Source organism: Macaca mulatta, chromosome 5, assembly GCF_049350105.2.
Source record: "Macaca mulatta isolate MMU2019108-1 chromosome 5, T2T-MMU8v2.0, whole genome shotgun sequence".
NCBI classification, from domain to species: domain Eukaryota; kingdom Metazoa; phylum Chordata; class Mammalia; order Primates; family Cercopithecidae; genus Macaca; species Macaca mulatta.
Genome location: NC_133410.1, coordinates 52,728,141 through 52,755,721, shown reverse-complemented (window position 1 = coordinate 52,755,721; position 27,581 = coordinate 52,728,141). Strand labels below are relative to the sequence as shown.

General features: G+C 37.6%; 1 protein-coding gene across 1 annotated transcript; it reads left to right on the top strand.

Moving 5' to 3' along the window:
• Nucleotides 1-451: 451 nt before the first annotated feature.
• BMP3 (bone morphogenetic protein 3) lies at nt 452-25,072 on the top strand. The gene is made up of 3 exons (XM_001089525.5): nt 452-1,444; nt 15,771-16,681; nt 23,388-25,072. Exons 1-3 carry the CDS (start codon nt 1,123-1,125, stop codon nt 23,577-23,579), a joined length of 1,425 nt encoding a protein of 474 aa, XP_001089525.3. The 5' UTR covers nt 452-1,122; the 3' UTR covers nt 23,580-25,072.
• The last annotated feature ends 2,509 nt before the right edge of the window (nt 25,073-27,581 follow it).

Sequence of the window (27,581 nt, the reverse complement as noted above, 5' to 3'; positions counted from 1 at the left end):
ATGCGGGAGAGAGGGGCGTTATGATGGGTATGCGCTCAGAAAGACAGGAAGCTACGATGACGGGGTACAGGTGCAGGGGCCCGCAGTGTCCGTCAGAAGAGGCTCAGGAAAGTAAGCGAGAACGGTGTTCACGTTGTGACTTTGTTTGGAATCAGAAGAGCGAAAACCCAGAAAGAAGTTCTGTTTTCCTCTGCCCTCCTGCTAGCCATCATACAGCCACTGTTCTTGGAGAATTACAAAAAAAAAAAAAAAAAAAAAAAAAAAAAAAAAAAAAAAAAAAAAAAAAGAAAGAAAGAAAGAAAGCCGTCCCTCCGACCATTTCTTTAGTCCTAAGTCTCCCTTTCCCTTCCTCTCCCCAGCCATCCCCACCCCTACTTCCTCTTCTCTCCCTCCCGCTGCCAGTTCTCTGGTTACTCCCCGCCTTGCTTCTATCCCAGCCTGGTGCAAGCTAAGAGGGCAAGGACGAGGGAGTGGGAGAGATTGGCTGAGGACTCTACAGATCAGCTAGAGAGCGAAAGAACTAAGCTCGCTCTCTCTCTCTCTCTCTCTCTCTCTCTCTCTCTCACACACACACACACACACACACACACACACACACACACACACACGTGTACACTAAAAAACTCGGACCAGCGGCGCCGCATCTGCTCCAATCCCTGGAAAAGGCAATCGAGCGCCCTCCCGACCGCTGCGCACAGCCCCGGCTCCGACCTGGCGCCCAAAGCAGAGCTAGTCCTAGTCCCTAGCGCGGCCAGTTTGGCCGGGTGTTCCCAAAAATAAAGCGAGGAGGGAAGGTACAGACAGATCTTGAAAACACCCGGGCCACACACGCCGCGACCTACAGCTCTTTCTCAGCGTTGGAGTGGAGACGGCGCCCGCAGCGCCCTGCGCCGGTGAGGTCCGCGCGGCTGCTGGGGAAGAGCCCACCTGTCAGGCTGCGCTGGGTCCGCGCAGCAAGTGGGACTGGCCGCTGTCTCGCTGCACCCGGCCGTGTCCCGGGCTCCGTGCGCCCTCGCCCTAGCTGGTTTGGAGTTCAACCCTCGGCTCCGCCGCCGGCTCCTTGCGCCTTCGGAGTGTCCCGCAGCGACGCCGGGAGCCGACGCGCCGCGCGGGTATCTCGCCATGGCCACGGCTGGGGCGAGCAGGCTGCTCTTTCTGTGGCTGGGCTGCTTCTGCGTGAGCCTAGCGCAGGGAGAGAGACCGAAGCTACCTTTGCGGGAGCTCCGCAAAGCTGTGCCAGGTGACCGCACGGCAGGTGGTGGCCCGGACGCCGAGCTGCAGCCGCAAGACAAGGTCTCTGAACACATGCTGCGGCTCTATGACAGGTACAGCACGGTCCAGGCGGCGCGGACACCTGGCTCCCTGGAGGGAGGCTCGAAGCCCTGGCGCCCTCAGTCCCTGCGTGAAGGCAACACGGTTCGCAGCTTTCGGGCGGCGGCAGCAGGTGAGTGAGCGAGGTGAGACCCCTTCCCGCGGTCCCGCCCCAGCTCTCTCCCAGGACCCCCCACAGCTTCCTTGTCTGCCTCTTGCTTGGTGGCGCTGCCCAGGGACCTTTCTCCACCCTCCGCAGCTGCCCTCTGGATTCCTCCTTCCAGTCACACCCCGCGTGTCACCAGCTGCATCTCCTGTAAGCCCAGTTTTCAAATCCAAAGTGAGAGGGGGAAATACGGAGAATGAAGGGCGCGGAGCAGTGGAGGGGGTAGGCTGGAGGAACTTCGTGGAAAAAGGGAAGGGGTGACACCCCATGCCTGTGAGGCCTCCTGCCCTGAGTGACTGGAGCACCTCTAGGGTAACTTATTCTGTTGATTCCTAAATCGGCCAGCGGAAATTCCTTTGGACTGGGCTTTAGCCATGTTTACTAAGAGGCAGATGCCATTTTATGCCAATGCCAGGGCCCAAGAGAGAAATTACACTTGAATAAGACGCCTTCCCCTCTCCTTTTAAATAGTCGCTTCTCCAGATCTTGCACCCGCTGTAAATTCGCGCCCTTTGTGTTACTGTACTATATTTGACACTGTACTTGATAGTTCCTTAGTGGCAAAGAAAGAAAGGAAAGAAAGAAAGAGAGGAAGGAAGGAAGGAGGGAAGGAAGGAAGGAAGGAGGGAAGGAAGGAAGGAAGGAGGGAAGGAAGGAAGGAGGGAAGGAAGGAAGGAGGGAAGGAAGGAAGGAAGGAGGGAAGGAAGGAAGGAGGGAAGGAAGGAAGGAAGGAGGGAAGGAAGGAAGGAAGGAGGGAAGGAAGGAAGGAAGGAAGGAAGGAAGGAAGGAAGGAAGGAAGGAAGGAAGGAAGGAAGGAAACAGGTGCTTGGGTGTTTCGATTATTTAAAACGCATCTGGGTAAATAGGGATTGTACCATCCATCCTGGGAGGAGCTGGGAGACAAGGAGAGGGAGCAACCCTGGATGTAAACACCTCTTGGAATCTGCCCAAGAAAATCTGCTCATCCCATTTTTCAGCACAGATCACTTTGGACTGAAATTCATGGCTTAACAAGGTTTCTCCTAGCCCCTGTGGTGAAGGGAATAACTTATGCTAACAGCTTCCCTCCCTTGTGCTAACAGCTTGAGGGAAAGCTTCCTGGACACTAACTCTGTTTTTATGCTTTGAGGATTCACCAGGCTTTTTTGTTCACTACATTCATGATAAGGGGAAATGTAACTGCAAAGCCTATTTTCAGTGAACTGTTGAACAATAGCCAAGAATCTTCAAGAAAATGAGGCCATGCCTCAATCAATACTGTCAGAATCACTAGAAAGAAATCTCCCAGAAGTCTGATATGTAGGACTCCTGGAAAAAGGGAAAACTAAAACATTCATCAAGGAAAGCTCTGCATTGTCTGTGTAAATATATTCTAGAGCTTATAGGCATGATGACATTTACAATAGATGTGAAGTATGCTTCCTAATGCAGAAGTATTTAGCTAGAGACTGAACTGAACCAGATTTTACTTTCTTAAAATCATGAGCATGATCTGTGAGGAGATGGCCACCAGTAAGGAAAAAGAAACTTGCTCTGTGTTATCTACAGTATCCCAGCCATTGGAGGAGGCTGTCCTGACAGCTGACTACACCAGTGAACACTCTGTTTACTTTAGTGCAACTCTAGGGGCATAACTCAGTGAAGAACTCATGTGAGAGTTGCAAAGATTGAAAGGAAGTTGGGTGAGCTAGGCAGGTGGCAAAAATGAAGGTACTCAAATCACTCTCATCTTGATATTTGTTTTCTTGGTTATATTGCTAGGGAATAAGTGAGGCCACTAAGATAAAAAAACAACTTTTTTTTGTATTAACAAGTTTCATTTATAGTATGAACTACATGGTTTGGAGGTAGAATTCAAGTTTGTTTCATTCACATATTGTACAGCTTTTATTTGTTTTAGGCTAAGTTAACCATGGATAATGATTTTAATAACTCAGGTACCATATTCTTTTTGGCTCCAACTCATTCCTTGCAATATAATTCCAGAGTGTCCCTTATCAGCCTCACTGTAGTCTCATAGCATCAAATAATAAACTCTGATATGGAGGCCAGACATTCCCTTGAAATGATGAGTTGCAACTTGATGCATATATACAAGACTGTGTGCCATGATAAGAAAAGTAATCCCTTTAGCATCCTGGAGACTGTCTTAATGACTTATTCATCAAATGTAGACACTGGTTTTTGTGGAAGCTTAAGTGTCATGTTACCTCATTGAGACTCCTGGAGAGGTGGTTCGTGTTGGGCCCCTTCCAAGAGTGTTTAGTTACTAACACACTAAAAAGACTATTATAAGGCAGTTCTGGCTCTAATAAGGCAGGACTGCAGGAAGGTGCTAAGGTTTTCATGTGTGTCCCTCTCTCTTCATCCATATCAGCATTTCCATAACACCCTTTCACCTCGTGACATATGTTCCCTTGTAGGTGAAAGATGCTGTCTAAATTAATATAGTAGATATGTTTTCCAGTCCAGAGAGTTTAAGTTTTAGAACATATGGGTTTCTCTGTACTGAAGACGTTAGAAATTTTAATGGAAGATCAGGTGGTGTGTTGTGTATGGGGTAGCTGCTGATCCGGCAGCCTCTGAGTGCTTATTCAGGCTGAGTTACAGCTTTAGAGTCCTATTTGTTCCTTAGAACATACCTGATTAAAATTGTTTATTGTTCTAAACCTAGAATATCTTTGGTTGAAATTTAGCTGCTGTGGTCTCCCTCTGATTACTTTCTACTTAAACCATTACTTGATGGTGGGTGGCATCCATCCTAAATACACTTTCTGCTAACCCCTTTTCTCCTTCGTGAATGCTATGTAGTTGGTGTGCCAAAACCGTAAATTTGGAGTGCTTGTAAGTTTTTTTGTGATGTGGAAGGGTTTACATAAAGACAGGTTTTATCTTTCCCTTTGCAAAAGGTAATTTACAAAACGTATTAATGACGGAGAAGTTCAGCTTCATAAAAACACGCCATGTGAAGGAAGACAGAAGGATATGAAATTAGCATTTATTTTGATTTTGGTTTAAGTTGTCTCTGGCTGCTATATGATAAAGAAGAGTATTTTACATGAAGTTTTCTTCTGTCTTGAACTTTTAAGATACTTTAGGATCATCACTTTCTCGTGATTCCCATAGTCACTTAATCTTACTTTTCTTAATGGCAAATGTAATCTCTTTAGGAAAAACAATTAAGGCACACGTGTTATTTGGAAACTATCACTATTTATGACATGCATGTACAAAAATAGCACATTTTAGTGAGTATTTGTCACCTTTAAAAAAATCTCACATACTTCATAGATTTAAAAAAACAACTGAGGCAATCCAGCCCCACAAGTGAATATTTTCCTGCAATGAGGAAGAGGAGATTCTTTCCTCCTATGACCAAAGTACTTTTAACATAAGTAATTATAATATTGAAATGTTTCTGAAGTATAAGGTTAAAATATAAGGCTTTGGCAAATATAGTATATAATTAAGTGTTGAACGATGATTCCAATGGGAGCCATTCCTTCAAAATATATGGAACCAGCGGGAAAACATCATTTGTGATGGGTTTGATGCTGAGGGACTATAAAACTATTAAAACATAATTACCTTGAAGTGCCTGGCACCTAGAAACTAGACTTGAAATTTAAAAGTACTTAGATAATCTGATGTTTTCATTTAAAGGACAATAGTACATCTAGGGAAGAGGAGCTGGGTGTGCAGCTGCTTTGAATTATACACTACTCTGAATACATGATAGCCTTTAATGAAGTTTTTGCTGTAACAAACAAGACAGCTTTATAATCTCTGACATTTAAAAAAATCATAATGCCATGAATTCTTGATTATTCATGCTAATGGAAAGAAGAAAGGGAATGAATTACATTAAAAAATTTAAATTTAACTTTGTTGTTTAGCTAGAAACACTTGAAGAGACCAAGAGACCATGAGGGTCAATGAAGAAAACATCTCCTAAGCAAATAATTCACTCAAGGAATATTTGCACACCAGAAATATATACATAATTCAGAACGAATTAGAAGGGGTACATACATTTTACTTAAGTAGTGGAAGTTCGTAAGCACATGATTGAATGAGTTCGGATTTTTCTAAAAATTTAATAGGGATATGAATATCAAATCTTCTTTTAAGCATTTTTGTATCATATAGTTTTATATTTGGAAGAAACATTCGAGATAACAATTCCTTCCTTTAATGGAAGCAGAAACAAGTACCATGATGTATTTGCCAGACAATTTTTCAAACATACTGAGCTTATCTCAAAACCTATTATTTTTAATGGTCAAATCTAATTTTCTAGGAGAAAATTTCACAAAAACAGGTCTTTGCAAGATGTTAACAGGTATTATATAAAATTGGGCTCCATAGTCAAACTTGGAAAATGTGATCAATTTTCTTTGCTGTGGGGCCTTTCAAGGCCTTTAAATGCTAATGAGTCCCCATAAAAGGGGAATACTTTCTCCTGGAGAAAGCATTTTACAGAAATGTCTTTCTAAGATGTCTAGTTGGGAAAACAGTGGTTCAACTGAACACTGTCTCATTTCTCATTTCCCATGCAGTACCTATCGCAGTATGTTTACTTATATTATTGCTTTTTGGACTTGGGTTCAATTGGCATTGTACCATCTTCCTGCTTTTATGTTATAAACGCCTCTGAATGTAATTTTAGAATTCTTCTCTCATTAAATTTTATTTTTTCCTGTATCTTTGTGAATTTTCCTTCATTGTTCTTATCTATAAGAGTAATATTCATTGTTTCACACAGGTATTATGCTTTAAAAAGAAACGCTAGCTTATTTGTGGGAAAATTCACTAACGATCATATGTATCACTTTATTAATGTTTTATCACCACTACTACCTTGATGAAAGACACGTTTACTCAAGATGTCAATCAAATTCCTTATATTATAAATCCCCAGTGTTTGTTTAATAGGCATAATAAAAGAAATCACACCTATCAAAAAACTTATAAAAATGCTTGAGCAACTTGTTAAATATTTTCTATTGGCTAGTCAGGATTTTTGTGCTTCAATAACAGAACATGTCTCCCCAGATTTTCATGATTCTCCCTTATGCTAAATTTGTATATGCTAATAATCAGTTAGTGTCTTAATGCCTTTATTTTGGGGGTAGTAGTGGAAAAACATTTGGTATCACAAACAATCTTAACTCAAACTTCTCTATGGCATGATTCGGTTGAGTAAATTTTTATGATTATGTTATGAATCCATGAAAATAGAATTTCTAATAGAAATATTGACTTTATATTAATCAAATAACACAGGTATACCAGGATCATATCTACTTTTGGCAGTAGTAAAAGATGAAATGTAACCAAAAAGCATTCATATATGGAATATATGTAACAGTCAATAAAATTACTAGTCTATCTACATGTTAGCAGTGGTTGTGTCTTAGCATAATGGCATATACAGTAGTACTCCTGGATAACACATATTTTAAGGGATAATACTTTAAAGGCATGAATTTCTCTTTGTTCATCTAAAACATCAGCATGTAGATCATAGAATCAAGTGACCACAGTGGTTTTATTGACTCTTTCAATGATCTGTATTTCTTTAAAAGCCATCTTTTCATGGCGGTAGAACCATGGTAAATGCAGTACCTTGATTGTATTTGGGCATACCATGAATGTAGGTGTGTGTGCAAAATGATCTCACTTTATTACTGGCTTCAGATAGTTTTACTTTACTAAGGTACTGTTAAATATCTCTTTTATAAAATAATTACATTCAATAAATTTAGAAGTATAAGGTTCTTTGTTTAGCCCCCTCATTTTACAGTTAAAGCAACTGTCCAACATACTTTTATTTTCTTTTCCTTTAAAAACTTTTTTCTTTAATTGCATGAAATTAATCTAAAGACTGAATTAAGGGTAGCTGCTGTACTTGGTGTTAAGTGAAATGGTTTTCAAGTAAAGAAAAGATTATTAGTGTTTTGTTTTTTCTATTACCTAAAGCTAAGAGTTAGGAGATCCAATTTCCATTGTTGGCTAAACTGATAATAAGTAAAGTCACCTAATATTGTTATTCTTGGTTTCTTCATCTATCAAATGGGTTAAATTATACCTCCTGTGCCTGTCTCACAGAAAGATGGTGAAACTCAATTGACAAAGTGAATGTAAAGATGCTTTAAAAGTTTAGAAATTCTATATAAATTAGGTATTCTAATATTCTTAATATTTTGAGATTGTTTCCCTCCGGCTTTCCACAAAGGGTTAAACATATCTCAAATGTTGATAATATGCACTTGTCTGTAGCACAGAAAACACTTGGGTGATGATGTAAAAATGGTTGGTAATCATCTGTGCAATCTATGATATCCCAAACCTATATTCAACAAATGTACTTTTTTCTGTCCTGACCGTGGTGGCTGACGGGTGTAGGGTTATGCTTTTTTAGAGAGATTTCTTGAAGTTAGTTGTTCTCAAAGTATAGTTCATGGACTAGCCACATCAGTATTACTTAGAACCTTGATAGAAAGTTCTCCAGCCCGTACTAGACCCACTGAATCAAACTCTGGTGGGGGAGCTCAGAAATATGTGTTTTAAAAAGCCATCCACAAGATTCTGATCCATATTTGAGAAACACTGCTCTAAGCTTCTGTCCCTAGAGTTTTGAGTATTTTATATCAAAACCAGCCTTTTGAAATCTAGAATTGATTATCATGTTATTCCTGATCTCATCTGGCCCTTTTAGTGGGCCTATCCATAGACAAATGATTTATTGACTTATATAATGGTAAACTTTTTTAAATATATACCTTAGAAATATATACCTTAGAACGTATATATTTAAAAATAAATATAAACATTTAAAAACATATTACAATGGTTTTGCCATAAAGAAGTCTTCGAAATAAGTTAATCAAGACTGCTTACCCTTCACTCATGACTGCAGAGAGTTTATGATCTAATAAATTTGCTAGAAGAAAAATATGGTATGAGCAGGGGGCTACAAAGCAAGTCCCTGGAGGACATAGAGTCTCTCATTTCATCTGTGTGTTCTGAGGACCTAGCACAGTTTGCCATGTAGTTGACACTCACTAAATACTTCAGTTGAGTTGAATTAGATATTCAGGAGAAAAGATGAGACAGTTCAAAAGCTATCAGCTAGGCAAATATCCTTTAAAAATAAACTTACCTTGAAGGAATTTCTTATGGGGCATTTTATCATTTATATATTAAATGGCAATACTATTCTACTTCATATACAATAATTATAATAATTCTTATTTTCTAATGAACTGAAAGGAAATATCATGATATTTATACCCAAGAAGGGCTCTTGCTGACTTTGGGAACTTGAAATTACTTGAAAGTTTTTACTCTTTGGTGTTAAGTAGGAAACACTTTTAAATCTGTTAAGTTTACAGAGTTGTTCATTTAACACACTGAACAAATAAGTGCTCTAGGCTGTGTGAAATACTAGGAATTCAAATATCTGTAGAACATAGGTCTGCCCTCTGGGCGCTCACAGTCTAGGAATGCCTTTGGGCATAGGCTAGGAGTAGATAAACTGCTTAGTGAACATTTTACTATTCTAGAAAAACATACATCATATCATCTTTAATGCTTTTACTTTGGACATAGAGAATGGTTGTTTTGAGATCCCATAAAGCACAGTCGTTTGACTGAGACTGTGCAGAAGAAACACAATTCTGTGACTTTGTGTTCTCTGTAGAAATTCTTCCTTTCACCCGTGCCTGAAAGTTAAAGGCAGCACAGGGACGCTTCAATCTTGACTAAGTAATCCGCAGCAAATATTCAGCCAGCGACTGAGGGTGGATGTGTCCCTGTCCTAGGCACCCCTGGCATTTCTACCAGCTGTACTTTGTTTGAAGAAAGAAGTTGGGGCAGGGGGAGGTTGGGGAGGTGGTTGTTCTTAGTTACATATTTTCTGTATGACTAAAATGTTTTCCCTGCTTCCTGGGGATTTAGCTAATCATCAAGATTTCATTTAGTCTATTTGTTTTAAAATCAGACTTTACATAGAAAGCTTTCCATTGTGTGTTCTAATTCCCTTTGAAAACGTTCTGTGTGGGCCAGCACAAAGGTGAACTTCCCCTTACCACTCCCTGGACACAGGCTCAGCTACTCCTGGAGACGCACTGAATTGTTGCAATAGCATGGCTGGCCTTAAGTCCCAAAGTCAGAACCCAACTTTCCAAAATGAGTCCTTGGTTTCCTCAGGTGCAAGTGCTTTGTTTTTAGATAAAAACAGAAATAAATCTTCTGCCTTTATTTAATAATCAAACTCCTTTTAAAAAGCCTATCTGGCTTCCTCTCCAAAGTCAATTGCTAGCTAGCTGGCTAACTCCTAGGGTCTTTCATGTTTGCATTTCTCTAATGAGTAGGTTGAACTAAATTTGCTCATTCATATAAAAAAAGCTTTAGAGTTAAGCCCTGTGTTGGAGGCTGAAGAGTCTGATATAATTTAGAGCCTTGTCTTTAAGAAACTTATGGCCTTAAGAAGGAGCAAAGGTGTAATGAAAATGGTAATAGAGGCAGGGTCCTAGCCAAGGAAATGGGTTGTCATGACAAGTTTGCATCCAGGAATAGTATCTCTGCCTTGCCTTAAAAAACAAATCTGGATTATCAAGGAGAAAAACGGTGGGTAGAGACATTGCAGAGAGAAGGAGCAACAGGTGAAAAGTCCCAACAAGTGTGTAAAAGAGAATATGGCTTGTTCAGAAACTCGTCTGACTTCCAACCTCCTTTTCAATACTTAGGTGTTAAAACTCTAGAAAATCCAAAATATAAGATTATAATGCTAATGGTAAACCCTAACTAGACTGCAGTAAGTATATTCCCATGTGCCAGTGCCAGCAAACAGTAAGAAAATAGCACCACCTATTGGTAGTCGCATTTTGGCATCAAAATATTTATTTGGGGAAAGTAGAAAACAAAGCCGGTTATAGTTACTTGCAAGGGATGAGAGGTTCTCTCGTTCACCTTTCACACTCTACCCTACCATAAAAACATCCTCCTGTAATAGTCTTGACTTATCTCCAGTTGTCCCAGTCCCACAGATGAGTCTCACTAAGTAAAACAGTTTGAAAGTCATGATTGGCTTGGATTTGGCCTCCATTTGACTATCACTGTTAGACTTCATTCTCATCTTTGACACTGGAAAGAAAAACCCTGATCTCTCCACACTCCCTCAAATATTGGAAAATAATTCTCATGTCATTGCTAAACATTTTTTTCTCCCTCCACGTCATGGTTTCTTATTGATTCAACTAAAATTTATGAGATAGTTTCCAGACCCCTCATCATCTGGGTTTCTTTCCAAGTTGTTTTCTCCTGAATTAATAAACTGGTTAGAATGAGAGCACAAAAATTAGGCATGCAATTCCAGATACATTTAGATGATCAGTGTAGCATACAATTAATATTTTCTAGTACCGAATACTATTCACAGCCTAAAAACGCATAAGTATTTTTTGTAGCCTGAAAAAATCCACCCTTATTTTTGTATCCTTATTATATCATTTTGCTCTTATTAATCAGGAAGTACACTTCAGGTTTTTGATTCAATCATTCCCAATAGATAAGTATCTGAATATTTCAGAAGAATAGAAAAGGTGAATATTAAGATATTTTTATTTACTGATATTCAAACATAGATATATGTGTGCATAGATAAAGCTGTGCTACAACTCATGAGGAAGAGAGAGACAATGCAAATCTTCTGTTCATAAGTATGGAAAGTTACTCACCTTAAAATGTAATATAAAATCTAAAAAGTAAAAGAGCATGAAAGTAATTGAGTAGATATTATCATGCACTGCTCTTTGCAGGAAGGCATTTACCTCATTCTTATTTACTTCTCTATATTCATTCACTTGACCCCATGCTGCTCGCTTATTACTATTTTTTTTTTGTACATTGTAAATGTTCAGTAACTATTTGTTGAGTTGGTTTGGAGAGAAGATCATTAACTTACACAAAAATAAAATGTTTTAGAATCAGAGAAGGCAAAAATAAAGTATGGGTTAGAAAAGTCAAAGTCTTTTCTATGAATGCTTTGTGAAATGGCTGACAATTCTAGCTTATTGTTTTGCTTCTTGGTTTTCTTTTTTAGCCCAGAAGGGAAATAATCTAGAACAGGCAGAGATCCCTAGCCTAGGTGGAAATGACAAGAGCAAACACATCAGGTGTTGGGCATAACATAACACCTTTGGTTAGGCCTCAAATTGGCCATTCCTTGCTCAACTTGGATGGCTTAGACATTTGCTAGAACTTCAGTTCTATAGAACTACTAGAACTTCAATAACTAGGTTAGTTGTAAGTATTTTTATTTTCTATTTAAAACATTGGCAACATTTCTTTTGCAAAAACTTCCAGATATACAGCATTGCATACTGCTAGAATGTGTTCCTTCCATCCCCTCGCCAAAATTTCCTTCTTCCTTCATGTTTAAAAGTCTGATCCAAAGCTTACTTCTTACCTGTGTGTTTCTTTGCCTCTACCTGGGTAAAGTTAATGGCTCCCAATTCTGTTCCAAGCATAGTTAACACCTTCAGCAGCTTGTATTATCATTATGGCATAGCTACTTATATTATCATCATGGCACAGTCTTTTTTTTTTTTTCCTTTTCATTTTGACTACAAAACTAGTGATTATCCTAGACCATGACCATCCAATAGAGATTTAATGGGAGCCACAAATGTTAGTCACATATATAATTTAAAAATTTTAGTAGCCACAATTTAAAGTGTGAAAAGCAACAGGTGAGATTAATTTTAGTAATACATTTAATGCAATATGGTTAAATAAAGTCACTTTAACACAGGCTGACTTAATATAAAATGTATTGCTATGATATCTTATGTTCATTTTCTTACTAAGTCTTCAAAATTCAGTGTGTATTTTACACTTACAGCACATCTCAATTTGAATGTAAGTGGCTACATACTGTCATACTGGACACCACAGTTCTAGTTAGCTAATATTTTTTGAATATTTTCTATGTGTTTTATGTGCCTTCTCTCAATTAATCCTCACAACAACTCTATAGTTGTTACTACTAGACCCACTTTATAGATAGCACACCAAAACTTAAAGAGCTTAGGTTATTTGCCTGGGGGCCGCTATTGGGTGTAGTGAAATTGCAACTGGGCCAATGGGCTTTGATTTCATAATAAAGCACTGGTTTAAAATGAGAGCCATTGGAAGAGGCAGTATGACAGATTCTGAGACTTTTACAAGATGATGTTGTACATTAGACACAGAGGTAGAAGCTGATTAACAGCAGGTCACAAGGCGACTAGAAGGAAACACGTTTGAAAGAAGAAAATATTTTTAAGCAAAATGTGGGACAAGGGGCAGGATTGGCTTACCCATTAAGGTACTGCCGCCCATATCCCTTGGAGATCATTTATTCCCTGGCAGCATGTTTGTTTGGCAACCATTGGATTGCCACATACCTGGAACAGAGTGGCTTCTCTTCCTTCCACTTTAAACTTCTATCTGCTACACGAAATTTGGGTAAAAGTATATGCTCCGGTGACTGGTATGAATTAAGGCTCAAGTCTCTGAAAAGTCGTGATGCCATGGCTTTGTTATAAAGGTCTGTAAAATATTATCCTGGTGTCATGGATTATACAAATGTGCACCAATGGCAGTTCCCTCCTTTTCCTTCACACAATGTTAAAAATGAATAAAATATGTTTCCCATTGCACCTCCCTTGTGCTTGGGGACTCAATGAACTCATTTTAAGTTTCCACATCTTTATAAAAACGTTTTGTTTTTACTGAAACATGTTTTTGATCAAGAACATAATTTCACGATTGCGTGTGTGTTTCTGAAACAAATATGTATATGGAACAAGTGCATGGAGAAGGGCTTAGGCTCTGGTGACTGATCCCAGGATGGGAGATTCCTGAGTTCTAACCTCAGTCTTGTGGATCTAGTTTTATGAGCTAAAGGGAAGGAATCAAATTATGCCCTTATTAATAAAGCTGTCATTCTCTTCTTCTCTCTCATTTCTGGATTTGAAGAATTGGAAGTATGGGTGAACAATTTTAATCATTTTTGTTGCACTATATAGAAAATTAACTCTGAAATTTATGGAATGTCATAAACTTCAAACAAGCTCCACAACAGCATTCTTTTTTTTTTTTTTCTTTTTAGACATTTTTGCAGTATCCCTTTTTTTCTGAGACAGCATCTCACTCTGTTGCCTAGGCTGGTGTGCAGTGGCATGATCTCAGCTCACCGCAACCTCCACCTCCCAGACTCAAGCAATTCTCCTGCTTCAGCCTCAGAGTAGCTGGGGTTACAGGTGTGTGCCACTACCACCCTGCTAATTTTTGTATTTCTAGTAGAGACAGGGTTTTACCATGTTGACCAGGCTGGTCTCGAACTCCTGACCTCAAATGATCCACCTGACTCAGCCTCCAAAAGTGCTGGCATAACAGGTGTGAGCCACTGCACCTGACCTCATCCTACATTTTTTGAAGTAGGTAGAAGATTTAATCCCTGTAAGACTGTTAATACCAGAACTAATGACAATAATAATTGATATTTAAGAAACACTTCCACAGACACTTTATGGACTGCTTTATACATGTCTCATTTAATTCTCATGACATGGGAGGTAGATATTGTCTGATTTTGCGAATGAGAACATTAACTTGTGTAATGTTGTGAAGTTAATAAGTGGCTGAGTGAGTACTCGAATCAAGGTGAGTGTAATTGAAAACCCTGTGTTTGTAGCCCGTAGGCTATACATGCCTCAGATAAAAAGCTATTACAATACTTTGCCAAATTTGTAGGAATAAGTCTTGGTAGTCTTCCATACCTCTGAGCTTTCACCCCTTTAAGTTTACTTCTGTGTTAAAATTTTCACACATTTATGGTGCTTCAGTAAAGGAAAGAGCAAATTAATTAAAATGGCTGATTCTTGCTAACGTTTTTCTGTCTTTTAAAATTATTCCTGTTTATTACTCTCTTTTTATTCCACTTCCAGGAACTCTCAAAAACAAGAGACTACATCATTGTTTTGTTTTGTTTTAATTGAGGTGAAATTCACATAGTATAAATTTAACTAATTTTAAGTAAACAATATAATGAGAGTTAATACCCTCATGTTGTGCTATCACCAAGTCTATATAATTCCAAAATATTTCCACAATTTTAAAGTAAAACCCTGTAACCATTAAGGAGTTTCTTCTCATTAGCCCCTCCCTTTAGCTTCTGGCAAACACCAATCTGATTCTGTCTCTATGGATTTTACTATTCTGGATATTCCATATAAATAGAATCAAACAATATGTGATCTTCCATATCTTGCTGCCATTTAGCATAATTTTTTCAAGGTTCATCCACATTGTAGCATGTGTCAGTACTTCATTCTTTTTCATGGCAGAATAATATTTGATTGTATGGATATACCACAATTTCTTTATCCATTCATCCATTGGTAGTCATTTGAGTCGTTCTAACTTTTGGCTATTGTGACTAGTGCTGCTATAACCGTGTAGCTATTTGAGTGTTTGTTTCAATTCTTTGGGGTGTATACATAGGACAGCAATTGTGCAATCATAATAATTCTGTGTTTAACTTTTTGAGGAACTGCCAAAGAATATTCCACAGCCAGTGAACCGTTTTGCATTCCCACCAGCAATTTGAGAGTGTTCCAATTTCTCCACCTTTTCAGTAACCTTTTGGGGTTTTTTGTTTGTTATAGTCATCCTAGTGTGTGTCAAGTAGTACTTCACTGTGATTTTGATTGTGTTTCCCTGATGACTAATGCTGTTGAGTATCTTTTCTTGTGATTCTTGGCCATTTATATATCTTCTTTGAAGAAATGTCTATTCAAGACATTTTCCCATTTTTATTTGGTTTCTAGGTCTGTTTGTCGTTGAGTTGTAACTGTTATTTATATGTTCTGGATACCAGATTTATCAAATGTGTGATTTGCAATTATTTTCTCTTATTATGGAGGTTGTCTTTTCACTTTCCTGATAATGTCTTTTGATACACAAAAGTTTTTAATTTTAGTGAAGTCCAATTTATTTTATAAATGTACCTATTTTATTGATGTATCTACTTTTTCTTTTATTGCTTACACTTTTGATGTCATATCTAAGAAACCATTGCCAAATTCAGAGTCATGAAGATTTACCCCTAGGTTTCTTTCCAACAATTTCATGGGTTTAGTTCTTATATTTAGGCTTCTGATTCATTTTGAGTTAATTGTCATATAGTAAAGTAATGGTCTTGTTTACTGTCCTGTTTACTCTCTTTCTTTTTCCTTCCTAGAAACTCTTGAAAGAAAAGGACTGTATATCTTCAATCTGACATCGCTAACCAAGTCTGAAAACATTTTGTCTGCCACACTATATTTCTATATTGGAGAGCTAGGAAACAGCAGCCTGAGTTGTCCAGTGTCTGGAGGATGCTCCCATCATGCTCCGAGGAAACACATTCAGATTGATCTTTCTGCATGGATCCTCAAATTCAACAGAAACCAAAGTCAACTCCTTGGCCATCTGTCAGTGGATATGGCCAAATCTCATCGAGATATCATGTCCTGGCTGTCTAAAGATATCACTCTATTCTTGAGGAAGGCCAAAGAAAATGAAGAGTTCCTCATAGGATTTAACATTACCTCCAAGGGACACCAGCTGCCAAAGAGGATGTTACCTTTTCCGGAGCCTTATATCTTGATATATGCCAATGATGCTGCCATTTCTGAGCCAGAAAGTGTGGTATCAAGCTTACAGGGACACCAGAATTTTCCCACTGGAACTGTTCCCAAATGGGATAGCCACATCAGAGCTGCCCTTTCCATTGAACGGAGGAAGAAGCGCTCTACTGGGGTCTTGCTGCCTCTGCAGAACAACGAGCTTCCTGGGGCAGAATACCAGTATAAAAAGGATGAGGTGTGGGAAGAGAGAAAGCCTTACAAGACCCTTCAGACTCAGCCCCCTGAAAAGAGTAAGAATAAAAAGAAACAGAGAAAGGGACCTCACCAGAAGAGCCAGACACTCCAGTTTGATGAGCAGACCCTGAAAAAGGCAAGGAGAAAGCAATGGATTGAACCTCGGAATTGCGCCAGGAGATACCTTAAAGTAGACTTTGCAGATATTGGCTGGAGTGAATGGATTATCTCCCCCAAGTCCTTCGATGCCTATTATTGCTCTGGAGCATGCCAGTTCCCCATGCCAAAGGTAGCCATTGTTCTCTGTCCTGTACTTACTTCCTATTTCCATTGGTAGAAAGGCACATTGACTAAGTTGAGTGTGCATATAGGGGGCTTGTGTAAGTGTTTGTGTTTCCATTTGCAAAATCCATCGGGACCCTTATTTACTACATTCTAAAGTATAATAGGTAATATGGTTATTCTTGGTTTTTCTTTAATAGTTGTTAAAGTAATATGAAGTCAATATTGGTATAAAGAAGGATATGAGAAGAAAACGTATGTGTAAAACATACTTTCTGTGTTGCTTTTCAACACGGTGCATATTCAGCCACATGGTTACATGTGAACCTGCACCTGTTCATGTAAGCAAGCCCCAAATCATAGAAGGCTGATCTTGGAAGAATATTCAAGGAATAAGTGAATATCATAGGAGCATAGAGAAGAGCTGATGGAATTGATGCACTAAGGCAGAACATGTTTTAATAAACACCCTCTTGTGAGCTAAGTTGTCCCAACAGAGGTCAGGATCAGGACTGACTCAGGTAAACTGGCCTCATGAAATCCACCACATGCTTATTTCATTTGCTTTACTGCTAAACATCAGAAAAGGAAAGCAAAATAGGATATGATGACTCTGTAAACTTTTGCCAAGACTAATTTCAACCTGTCAGAGCTTACCTGTGTCTCTTCGAAAATCCATAAGGTCTGTACTTTATCATATCAGTTCTCAGTCTCCTGACAAATATATTTGCAGAACTCTCTCCAACCCCCACCTCCAACTTGCACAGCAAGTTCAAGTGACTGTTCTCTTTGAATTTAAAGTTTAAGTAGTACCCTCTATAGTAAAATATAGTGGCACTCTTTAGCCTTCAGTTAAGCTTATTGGTGCACTTCCATTCTCAGCATGTAGCAGTTTATATTCTGTTATACTAAAAACAAGGTAGCTGAAGGAACAGAATTTAGAGGAAGAATACAGTTTTTTTTTTTTCAAAATTTGAAATGAGTCAATTTTTACTATTGTATGATAATGAAGAAAAAAATCCTTTGTCTCAACAAATGACCAACTTCTGCTTATGCATCTCTAAAATAGCATTTTCATGTTCTATTGGGATCCCATGTTCATCACTGGGATGCCAAGCATAACAAACACATAAATCCAAAGGGCTTTAGTCCGGCACAGGGGCATGCCCCTGTAGTTCCAGATACTCTGGAGGCTGAGGCAGGAGGATCACTTGAGTCTAAGAGTTGGAGTAAGCTCTGATTGCACTACTGCACTCCAGCCTGGGTGACAGAGTGAGACGAGACCCTGACTCTGAAGAGGAAAAAAAAAAAAAAAGCAAAGGGCTGACAGCACAAGGCTGGGTTAGCCTTTTCAGGGCCATAAACTTGATTGAAATTTTGTTTTCTTTCTAAGACCCTTTCTTTCCCAAGGATTTTTGATCACTTTATGTTTCATAAACCCAAACACAAAGTATGAATTCTATACACTTGCAACTATATGAAGAGCCTTATCTTGTCTAAATATTCATAGAGGATATTTTGCTGATCAAACAAAACTTGTTCAACTGAGATAACATTTAAAAACACACACACAACAAAGATTTCAAATGTAACAGGCAGTGATGAGCCTTTATGTTACAGTGTGGCTTGCCTTGTGGCATTGAGAGGCAAGAATGGTTTTAAAATCTGTCTTTAAACCCAGGATGACTGACGTTAGTTGGGTATTGAAGTTTTCCAAATAATCCCTCTCACTTATAAAGAGTAGTATCTTCTGGGTAGCCTGGGGAAGGAGTTTTTCCCTTTTCTCCTGACTACAATCTTCAGGACTCAGGAAGCCATGATAATGCAGCGATACTCTGTTGGTTTGCTTTTGAACCCCTAGCTCTGGAGAATTGATTTGGTATCCACCCCACCACAATTACTTCCAATTTGTCCCTCTCATTTGTTGGTTCTACTTGCTTTTACTGTTCAGAAACTTGCTGTTACTTCAGAAGAGCTCCATCGTGGTTCTCAGTGATCTCAAGAATAATAATTTAAGAATTGATGAGGAATAAGATAAAAATAGCAGAAATAAATTTAAGGAGAGAAGTATGTTAGTGCAGGAGAATAATTAAATGTACATGCTTGGTCATAGCAGGGCGTCTTAAAGCTTAATGTCCTGGCAAATTGCCCTGGATTTAGTTAATACGTAGGTTCTGCTCTAGTGGGTATAGGAGTAGAGCCTAAGATTCTGCATATCTAACAAGTTCCTAGGTGATGCAGACGCTGCTGATCCACAAATTACACTTTGAGTAGCAAAAATGAGAGTCAAATCCTTCTAGCTTGAATCTTGATTCTACCACTTACCTGCTATAACTCTTTGGAGAAGTTACTCAGACTCTCTACAAGTTATTTTTACAGTCTGAAATGGGTCAAAGAGTAAATAATAAAAATAGTAGTTTCTATATAGCAAAAACAGTGGAAAAATGAGACAGTGGAGCACCTTGCACATAGTAGGTTCTCAATAAATACCTGTTATTGATGTTATTATTCACGGCCATTTCTGAGACTGAGGAGAAAGAAAGGCAAATGTAGAACTCTAAAGAAAGACTACATAGGAAACGAGATCAAGAGAATAAAAGTTGTAAGGCAGGAAAATGTTTTATAAGTGTTTCTAGTCCCGTTTCAAACATCACAAAGCTGAAAATAGTTTCTCCCTGTGGGTTCAACCGCCCGTGAGCTCTTCCAGGGAGGTTTCTTTGGAGAGTAAGAGAATCAGGAGAGCATCAGTCGCAGCAACTGAACTCATCATAATATTTGTCAAAACTTGGAATGGCATCAGAACTCCAGGGAGACATAACAGGGATAAGTGTGGAGCTTTCTCTCTGAGATTCAAATTTCCTTTTGCCAAGTTGAGAGTGGAAGTTTGGCTGTTACATAGAGTTCTCAATCTCTCATCACCTTGTGTGGATCTGTTTAACTTTTAAAGCTTTCTAGTGGTTCCCTTTAAGCCTTCCATATTTGTGTCTTTCAAGTGGTACAGTGACCAAAAAGATGGGAAACATGAAGCCAAATGAAGCTGCTGCATTAGGGGTAATTAATAAGCACCCCTGTTATCAGCACAGTGTCCAATACTGCAACCAGAGTGAACTTTGTAAATAAAAATATAGTCTAAGGAACAGAGGAGGATCAAGGCCACTGGTCAGATCAGTACAAAATATGTAGAATAACTGAGGTGCCAAAGACATTTCAGACTTTAGATATAGTTTTTGCCCCAGAGAAAGTTCCCCCAGGCTAGACTGTTTTGTTGGCCCTCCTTTCTTTTAGCCTCCTGAGCCAAAGACTGTTCTATATGGTGGGGCTTTTTGTCTGCAAAAATTGACAACCTGTTTTCTAATTCAGAACAGCTGTGTTCTTTCTGCCTTTCCCAAATTCCAGGCTTTGCCCTTTCACTGATTCCAATTAGATAGTTTCTGGGCTATCACACCCATGTGGGCTGGACTGGAAGAATTGTGGAGTAAAACTCCATGGCCCAGGTCAGGAATGAAGGCTCTTAGCTGATGACATGCTCTCCCCTGCTAATGCATTTGTAATCAAATTCAACTCGAGGACATCATACACAGCTTGGCAGGTGCAGGCCTGACCATTGTAGATTTCATTCACAGACACGGCAGTTTGGATTTTTCTGATTTCTAGCCCTTACAGCCAATCTGTTCCCCCAGAGAGAGATTCTTGGAATTCTGCCATGAGATGAAAAATACCCATACAGTTAGCGCTAAGTTCTGTACCCTTGCCTCTCCTCATCGCCTTAGAAGAGATGGAAAACAGAAATTTCAGATGAAAGTGATTGAGCTGTTGTCAATGACAAAGATCCAAGAGAAATTGGTTTTGCTTTTTTTGTTTTCAAGGAATTGTGCAAAAGCTAGAAATAGCAAACACATAGAATTAGGCAGCAAAGAATCTAAACACTTTGAACCAAGTATTCCATACAAAGAAGAAATTCACATTTAATGAGTTCAAAATGATACAACCTCAATTAATTTCCTGAATCTTCCAATTATAATCTCTGGTCATAAAAATGAACTCCAAAAACATTAAATCTTGATGTGCTGAGTTACTTAAGCAAAAAATTACCTAACTGCTGTTGAAGTCATGCTTCACCCTCATTAGAAAGAGATGGTAAGGGAAATAGCACAGATATGCATTAGTAATTGATATATTTCTTAATTTTTTAACTTGTTTAGTAAAGAGTCATGAGAAACATGACCTGAACTCAGAAACAAACAGAAATTCCAGACTGGCAATATGCTTTACACCAGCAAATTACCACATGGATCTTTTGTGCACGACATAATTATTTCTGGTAATGGCAGGTTGATCAGAGGGTTTCATAGTGAGAAAAAAAAGCAGGGGAAAACTCCCTAGTAATCTGAGAAGTTCCTGATAAGGTACACCAATGCAGAATCAGGGGCGTCTGTCCAAATTCCAGTGAGCCCACTAGAGACTACTCATATACTCATAGTTTCTGAATCTATCGTTTGTTAGTTGAAGCTTTAAAAAAAAAAAGACAGGAATTTTCCTAGGAAACACCCATGAATATTTTCCATATCTACACCAGGTCATTTGCACAGAAACTTGTATTTTTGTTGATAGGAATTATTTCCACAGAAATGGATAAAATGGAGGGTATGCTGTTTCTTTTAAGTATTTCATCCATTTAGTAAGCATTTATTCCATACCTAGATTGTACTAGGCTCTCAGGAACAGAAATGCACAGCAGAATTTAGCACCCAAGGTCTCATCTAATTAAGTTGATCCACTTTGTATAAAATTCAAATATTATAGGAGTCATTAAACATTAAAATAGCAGAATAATTTTGGAAAATCTGGTTTAAAAATTATTTTTGCTTTATGACAAGCTGTTTAGATGATTGAGTCATAAAAATAACTTTAAATCAGTAGAGAAAAGTGGATGACTACAAAAGCTTTCTTTAGAAATTACCAATAGCAATAACAAGCAATGGCTACTGACATTTGTTGTACAATACTGATTGCAGTTTATGTAAGTTACACAGATATTATTGGTGATGCAGGGCATACAATGTGCAAAATAAAACAGCGTGGACTTCCTTTCCTTAAGGAAGGAATAACTTCCTTTGCAATGAATTAAAGCTAATTAATTCAAAGTTAACCAGTCTTTTTAACATATACTGAAAATCTCTAGTTTAAAAAAAGTAAGAACGGTTGCCCATCATTAAGTCTAATTATTTAGTTACTTATGCCTAATCACAATAAAGTTGAAGTCTGATGTATGGATTTTATTTCATTGATATTAAAAGATCGGATGAGATTTAACCTTTCTCTGCCAAAAAGAATCCTTTTTTCTTTTCTTTCTTTTCTTTCTTTTTTTTTTTTTTTTAAGAGTATGCCTGCTTTCTGTTATTTGCTTCTCCCTTGGTTTGTATATACCCTTGAAGTTTTAACTTGTTCCAGTTTCCCATGCTGGGAGTTTTAGGAGTTTGAAATTAAAATACCAATTCATTGGGGCAGGGGTTCCTCTGAGCCATGAGAAACATGGCTCAAAGTCCTGAAATTAAAAAGCGAAAGTTTTGGTCGAAATCCTACTCCTGAATTAGTCTCTGGCAAGTTACCAAATTTCTTTTTCTCAATGTGTTTAAAACAAAACTACTTTCACCTGCCTAAAAGAGGCATCGCGAAAAACAGGTGTCGCACAGTGGGGCATCTCTTAGGAAGTTCTTCTTACCACTCCGGCAATACCTAACATTCTGGACTTGCAAAAATGACTGTTCTTTAGTACTTTTAGCTAGAGCAGAGCTGTATGGGGTTCTCTAAATGAAACCACATGCTTCACATGGATTTAGTGGTACCATTTGACATTTTCTCAAGGAAAAGATTCTTACTCAGGCTTCTTTGGTGAAAATTCTGGTATCCATGGGATAACTTTAGGCCCTCATAATTACCAGAGGGAATTCCCAGAGGACATGGCCCACTCCTGGAACACAACTCCACCATGCTTAATTCTAAACCAGTGGAGCAACAGTGACCCCCAGTGGCCAATGGTGTGGTCTTCTTACCCCCAGTTTGTGTTTCTAAGGAGAGCTGAATAATTACATAGTGGAATAGTCACCATCCAATCCATCTTGGCAACTCTTAAATCAAGTAGATAAATCAATACACCTCTCACTTGCTTGGTTTTATTTAACAACAGTGCCTAAATATCACTATAGCAGTGGCAATAATGTATCTCTGTTAAATAGAGTGCTTGTTAGGATTTTGATTAATATAAGGTCAATAACAAATCATTTTTTGTTGCAATCTTGTTCTAGAAAACATCGTAGAATGTATTAATTCCATGTCTGGCGATTAAGTTGTTTGTAATTAAATGATTCTTGCTGAGATAACTGGGTTTAAATCCTGTACCATTTACAAGTTATTTGACCTTAGATATGTCGTTTAAGCTTTTTGTGCCTTTGTAAGATGTAAGAAATGTTAGCTTTGTTGTAAGAATTAGAGATACTACATATAACATGCCTGGAATGCAGCAGGCACTTAATAAATAATAACCATTTTGGTAGTGGTGGGATAAGAGATTGGGCTTAATGTGTAATTATGCCAGAGGTTTTATTAAATTGTTGAAACAAATTCTTTAGATAAGCATTTTGCGTAATGAGGACTGAGGAGTGGAAAGGCAGTTCCACCTAACATATGTGTTCTTCTTTCATTTCTTTTTCTAGTCTTTGAAGCCATCAAATCATGCTACCATCCAGAGTATAGTGAGAGCTGTGGGGGTCGTTCCTGGGATTCCTGAGCCTTGCTGTGTACCTGAAAAGATGTCGTCGCTCAGTATTTTATTCTTTGATGAAAACAAGAATGTAGTGCTTAAAGTATATCCTAACATGACAGTAGAATCTTGCGCTTGCAGATAACCTGGCAAAGAACTCATTTGAATGCTTAATTCAATCATTAGTTTATTTTTATGGACTTCTTCCTTTTTTTTTTTTTTTTTTTTTTTTTTTTGCACTGCCAATGCATTTTGTTTCAAAAGATTATTTCTATAGTCAGAAGAGAATGAGCAAATAGATTGAAGATTTCCACCAAGGAAAAGGACTGTATTTGTTTCTGAATGTAACTTAAAGTGAGATTTTAGTAAATATGGACATCTATTTCTCTTTTTGTAATCAAACACAACAACTTATCCAACTGTTTTTAGAACTGTTAGAGAACACACTGGTTTATTTTTGTAATGTTCTTTGAAAACAGAATGGAGAAGCAGCAATAGCTTGTCATTTATCTCATTTAATGACTAATGGGAAATAGAGAACAATTTCATGTTTCGAATTAGGCTTATTGCCTTAGATTCCTGAGAAAGTGCTGAATAATCAACTCTGATGTTTTTCTTACGTTGTTGAGACTCTTGTTTACCCTTGTTTTTCCTCCACAAGTCATTGTGGAAGTGTAATGGAAAGTTGTGCTGAGCGTTAGTATCTATGTATGTGCGTGCATGTACCAGGTGCCTGTGCCCTCTGTAGGATGGTTTGCTTAATATGGTTTTACAATTTAGTTTACACAGGATTCTTTATTTTTTTAATTTTATATTTTGGCAAACACCATTCAGTTATGAGAACTTTGCCAAATATGATAGAATAATTCCAGAGCATATACAGAGAGTTACCACTTGACCCAGCTATTTAATTGCAAATACAGTTGTTTTCATTTCATTTCCTACCAGAGAAGGGAATCAGCAACCCAGTTTTTGAAAACACAAGTATAATTCCTCTATTGTACTTCTTTTTCACAAATGCTTTTATTTATTCTAAATTGAATTTAAAAATCCTTCCTAAAGCCATTAACTTTTTAATTCTCCTGATATGCCTTTACTTACTATGAAGTTATTGATAGATGTTGAGGCCCAAAAACTGATGGAATATTGAAGATCTTCTTAAATGATCAATTTAACTATAACCAAATATTGAATATCATCCTTCAGTCACTTCTAAGTCAGGCACTTTTTCACATAGATCAGGGTATTTGGCTCAGTCATGAAATCTACAATTTAGCAAAGCTTACTAAACATTATTCACCAGGTATGGGAATCAAATATAGACACTTGTTTGACTTTGTTTTCCATTTCTATGTGTCACATACATATATGTGTCCTCTTATACCTTTACTCTTGAAAATTATTTCAAAATCCTTCTTCTCACTGTATTTATTTGTGTGATGGAAATATATTCAGGCCATAGATCATTGTTGGTGTTAATCTGTGGTTAATCCTCATTTTAGTTCAGTCTTCCCTGATAGAAATATCTCAGCCATTTTGGAGGCTGTGCAGTATCAGAAGACATGGAGTTTGTTCTGTCTCTGCCTGTAGCTAATTATGATGGTTCAGTCATTTAATAAATAATGTTTTGAGCATCTATTTTGTGAAAGGCACTGTGTTACCTGTGTGTCTTTAGTGTCCTCACTGGTAAAATGAAGAGGCTGGTCATGAGCTGGAAGGGTTAAGTTTATAATTCCAGCTATTTCATACCCATCTTCCTTGAAGGAAATGATAGTGATAGATATAAAAACACTGTAAGTCCCTCTTTTAATAAACTAAATGCAAGAACATCCTATACTTCGCTGTTAGTAAATTACTACAGCATTTGCTTTGGTTTAAGTGGTATTTTGTTGAAAACCCATTAAAAGAAGAACCCATGAAAAGAAGCTCTTTGACACCTTGGGGTACACAAATGTTGGTGTGGGTGTGTGTTAATTCTGTGAGTGAGACACACCAGTTCTAAAAAAAAAAAATGAGTGAAGTTTTGGTGCCTAAGTTACCATGCTTGCTTCTAGTTCATTTTTTTTTCTTACAGTAGCATAACATTGAAGACTCAAAGTGAGATGGAGGATAAAATTACTTTTTAATACATGTTCTCAAACATTTGAAAATAAAAGTATATGATAGAAGTGGGCCAGAGTGTGGCCACCATCCTGTTCACACTGTTTTTCAATAAAGAAAACGTTTTCATTGGTAGATTTGGTGAAATTCTAAATTTAGTTTTTTTTCTACAGATGTAACAACCAAAACTCCTGGCAATTCCCAGTATCACTTCTTAGCCTTTTTATAACCAGATGCCTGTTTGTTAGCTTTCTTAATTTGAATCAATGCCTACTTATTACATATTGCACCCCACAATGGCCAAAAACCCACTACATAATAAAATTTACAGGTACCAACTAGTTAAGATTATATTTTAAGTAGCAATTGATATAAAATTACAACACAATGAAAGAACTTGGGTAATCTCTTAGCAATGAAAATAGGTTTTAACCAGTAGTTTTTCTGGGTGCTTTGTAACTATCATTTTATCACTGAATTGAGGATGTATTATGGCATAAATTGGAATAGTTTTATTCCCAAAGAATAAAGCAAGATTATCTTTCAGTAGTAGAAATTGAAGTAAATGTATTACTATTTTAATTAATACAGATTTACTAATAATAGTTAGAAAATTGAATGCGTGCCTGTTTTACAATGTGTTAGGTACTAGTTTCTGTATAATTCCTACATAGAAGTTTAGAAATCTCCTGATATTAAATTATTAAACTGGCACTCATGAGAAGAGAAGCTACAATTATAAACGCCATTTGCTAAATCATGCATAATACTCTCTCTCTCTTCTCCCACAAGTAATCTCTCTACCCCTATTTCCAGATGCAGCGTGCACACACACACACACACACACACACACACACACACACAGAGTCAGTTACTGAAAAAAAGAATTCTTTTTTTTTTTTTTAATGGAGTTTCGCTCTTGTCACCCAGGCTGGAGCGCAGTGGCACGATCTCAGCCCATTGCAATCTCCGCCTCCCAGGTTCAAGCGGTTCTCCTGCCTCAGCCTCCTGAGTAGCTGGGATTACAGGTGCCTGCCACCATGCCCGGCTGTTTTTTTTATTTGATAAAAAGAATTCTTTTTTTCAATAACTGTTCTCTTGAATTCAAATTAAGGGACTGCCAATGTCAATAGAATATTTTTTAAATACTTTGTTGTAACCTGTGTAAATAATACACAATTTACAGGATTTGGGGTTGTAGAACTTTAAGTGGAAGATTGGATTCCTCAGATCTCAGGACTACAATATTCCAGATAAAGTTTTACATTCCCTTTGCTATATATTAACTGATGAACATTTATATGTTAAGATTTTTTACCTTAATATTTCTGAATAAAATACTTGTTGCCCACTTAATATATTCATGGCAATCAAATGTGAGTAATACTGCTAAGAGTCTGATTTATTAAAAATGTTTGTATAATTCATTCAGTTTAGTCTTTCAGTTTAGCCTTTCTGCTTTCACTTTTCTCTATGCTAACAAGTAACTAATGTCTGGGCATTGACTTCTTATTGAATCAAAGTTGGGTTAGGAAATAGCTATGCACACCTGATATGTAAGACTAAAGAACAGATTAAATAAGAAATCTTGGGTAAGCTGGACTTTTCTGTATAGCTCTTTTTTCCCCTGAGTTGTATTTTAATGTAGTTTATAAGTGATAAAATGATCCTTGCTTTCTAAAAACCAGTCCTTCCCTTCAGCTTTCCACAGTTGCTGTAAATGTTTAATACTTGTACAGTCAATGGCAATTTTAAATATATATTATATATGTATATGGAAAAAGTTCAAATATTATTTTAATTTATTTAATGACTATTGCCTTCCTATAATGATAATAATTTTCATCCTTAATTATGGTAATAATTTTAGCAAGAAAAATTCCTTTTTACTACAGTTTTTAGATGCAAAATGCAGTTTGACTCTTTAGTCAAATCCACTTAGAGGGTATATTGCAGTGAAACTTGAAGGATACTTCACTACCAATGTATAAGCTTTGTTGAATTTGTATCATTTTCTTTCAGTAATGAAAGCTATTCATTATACAGT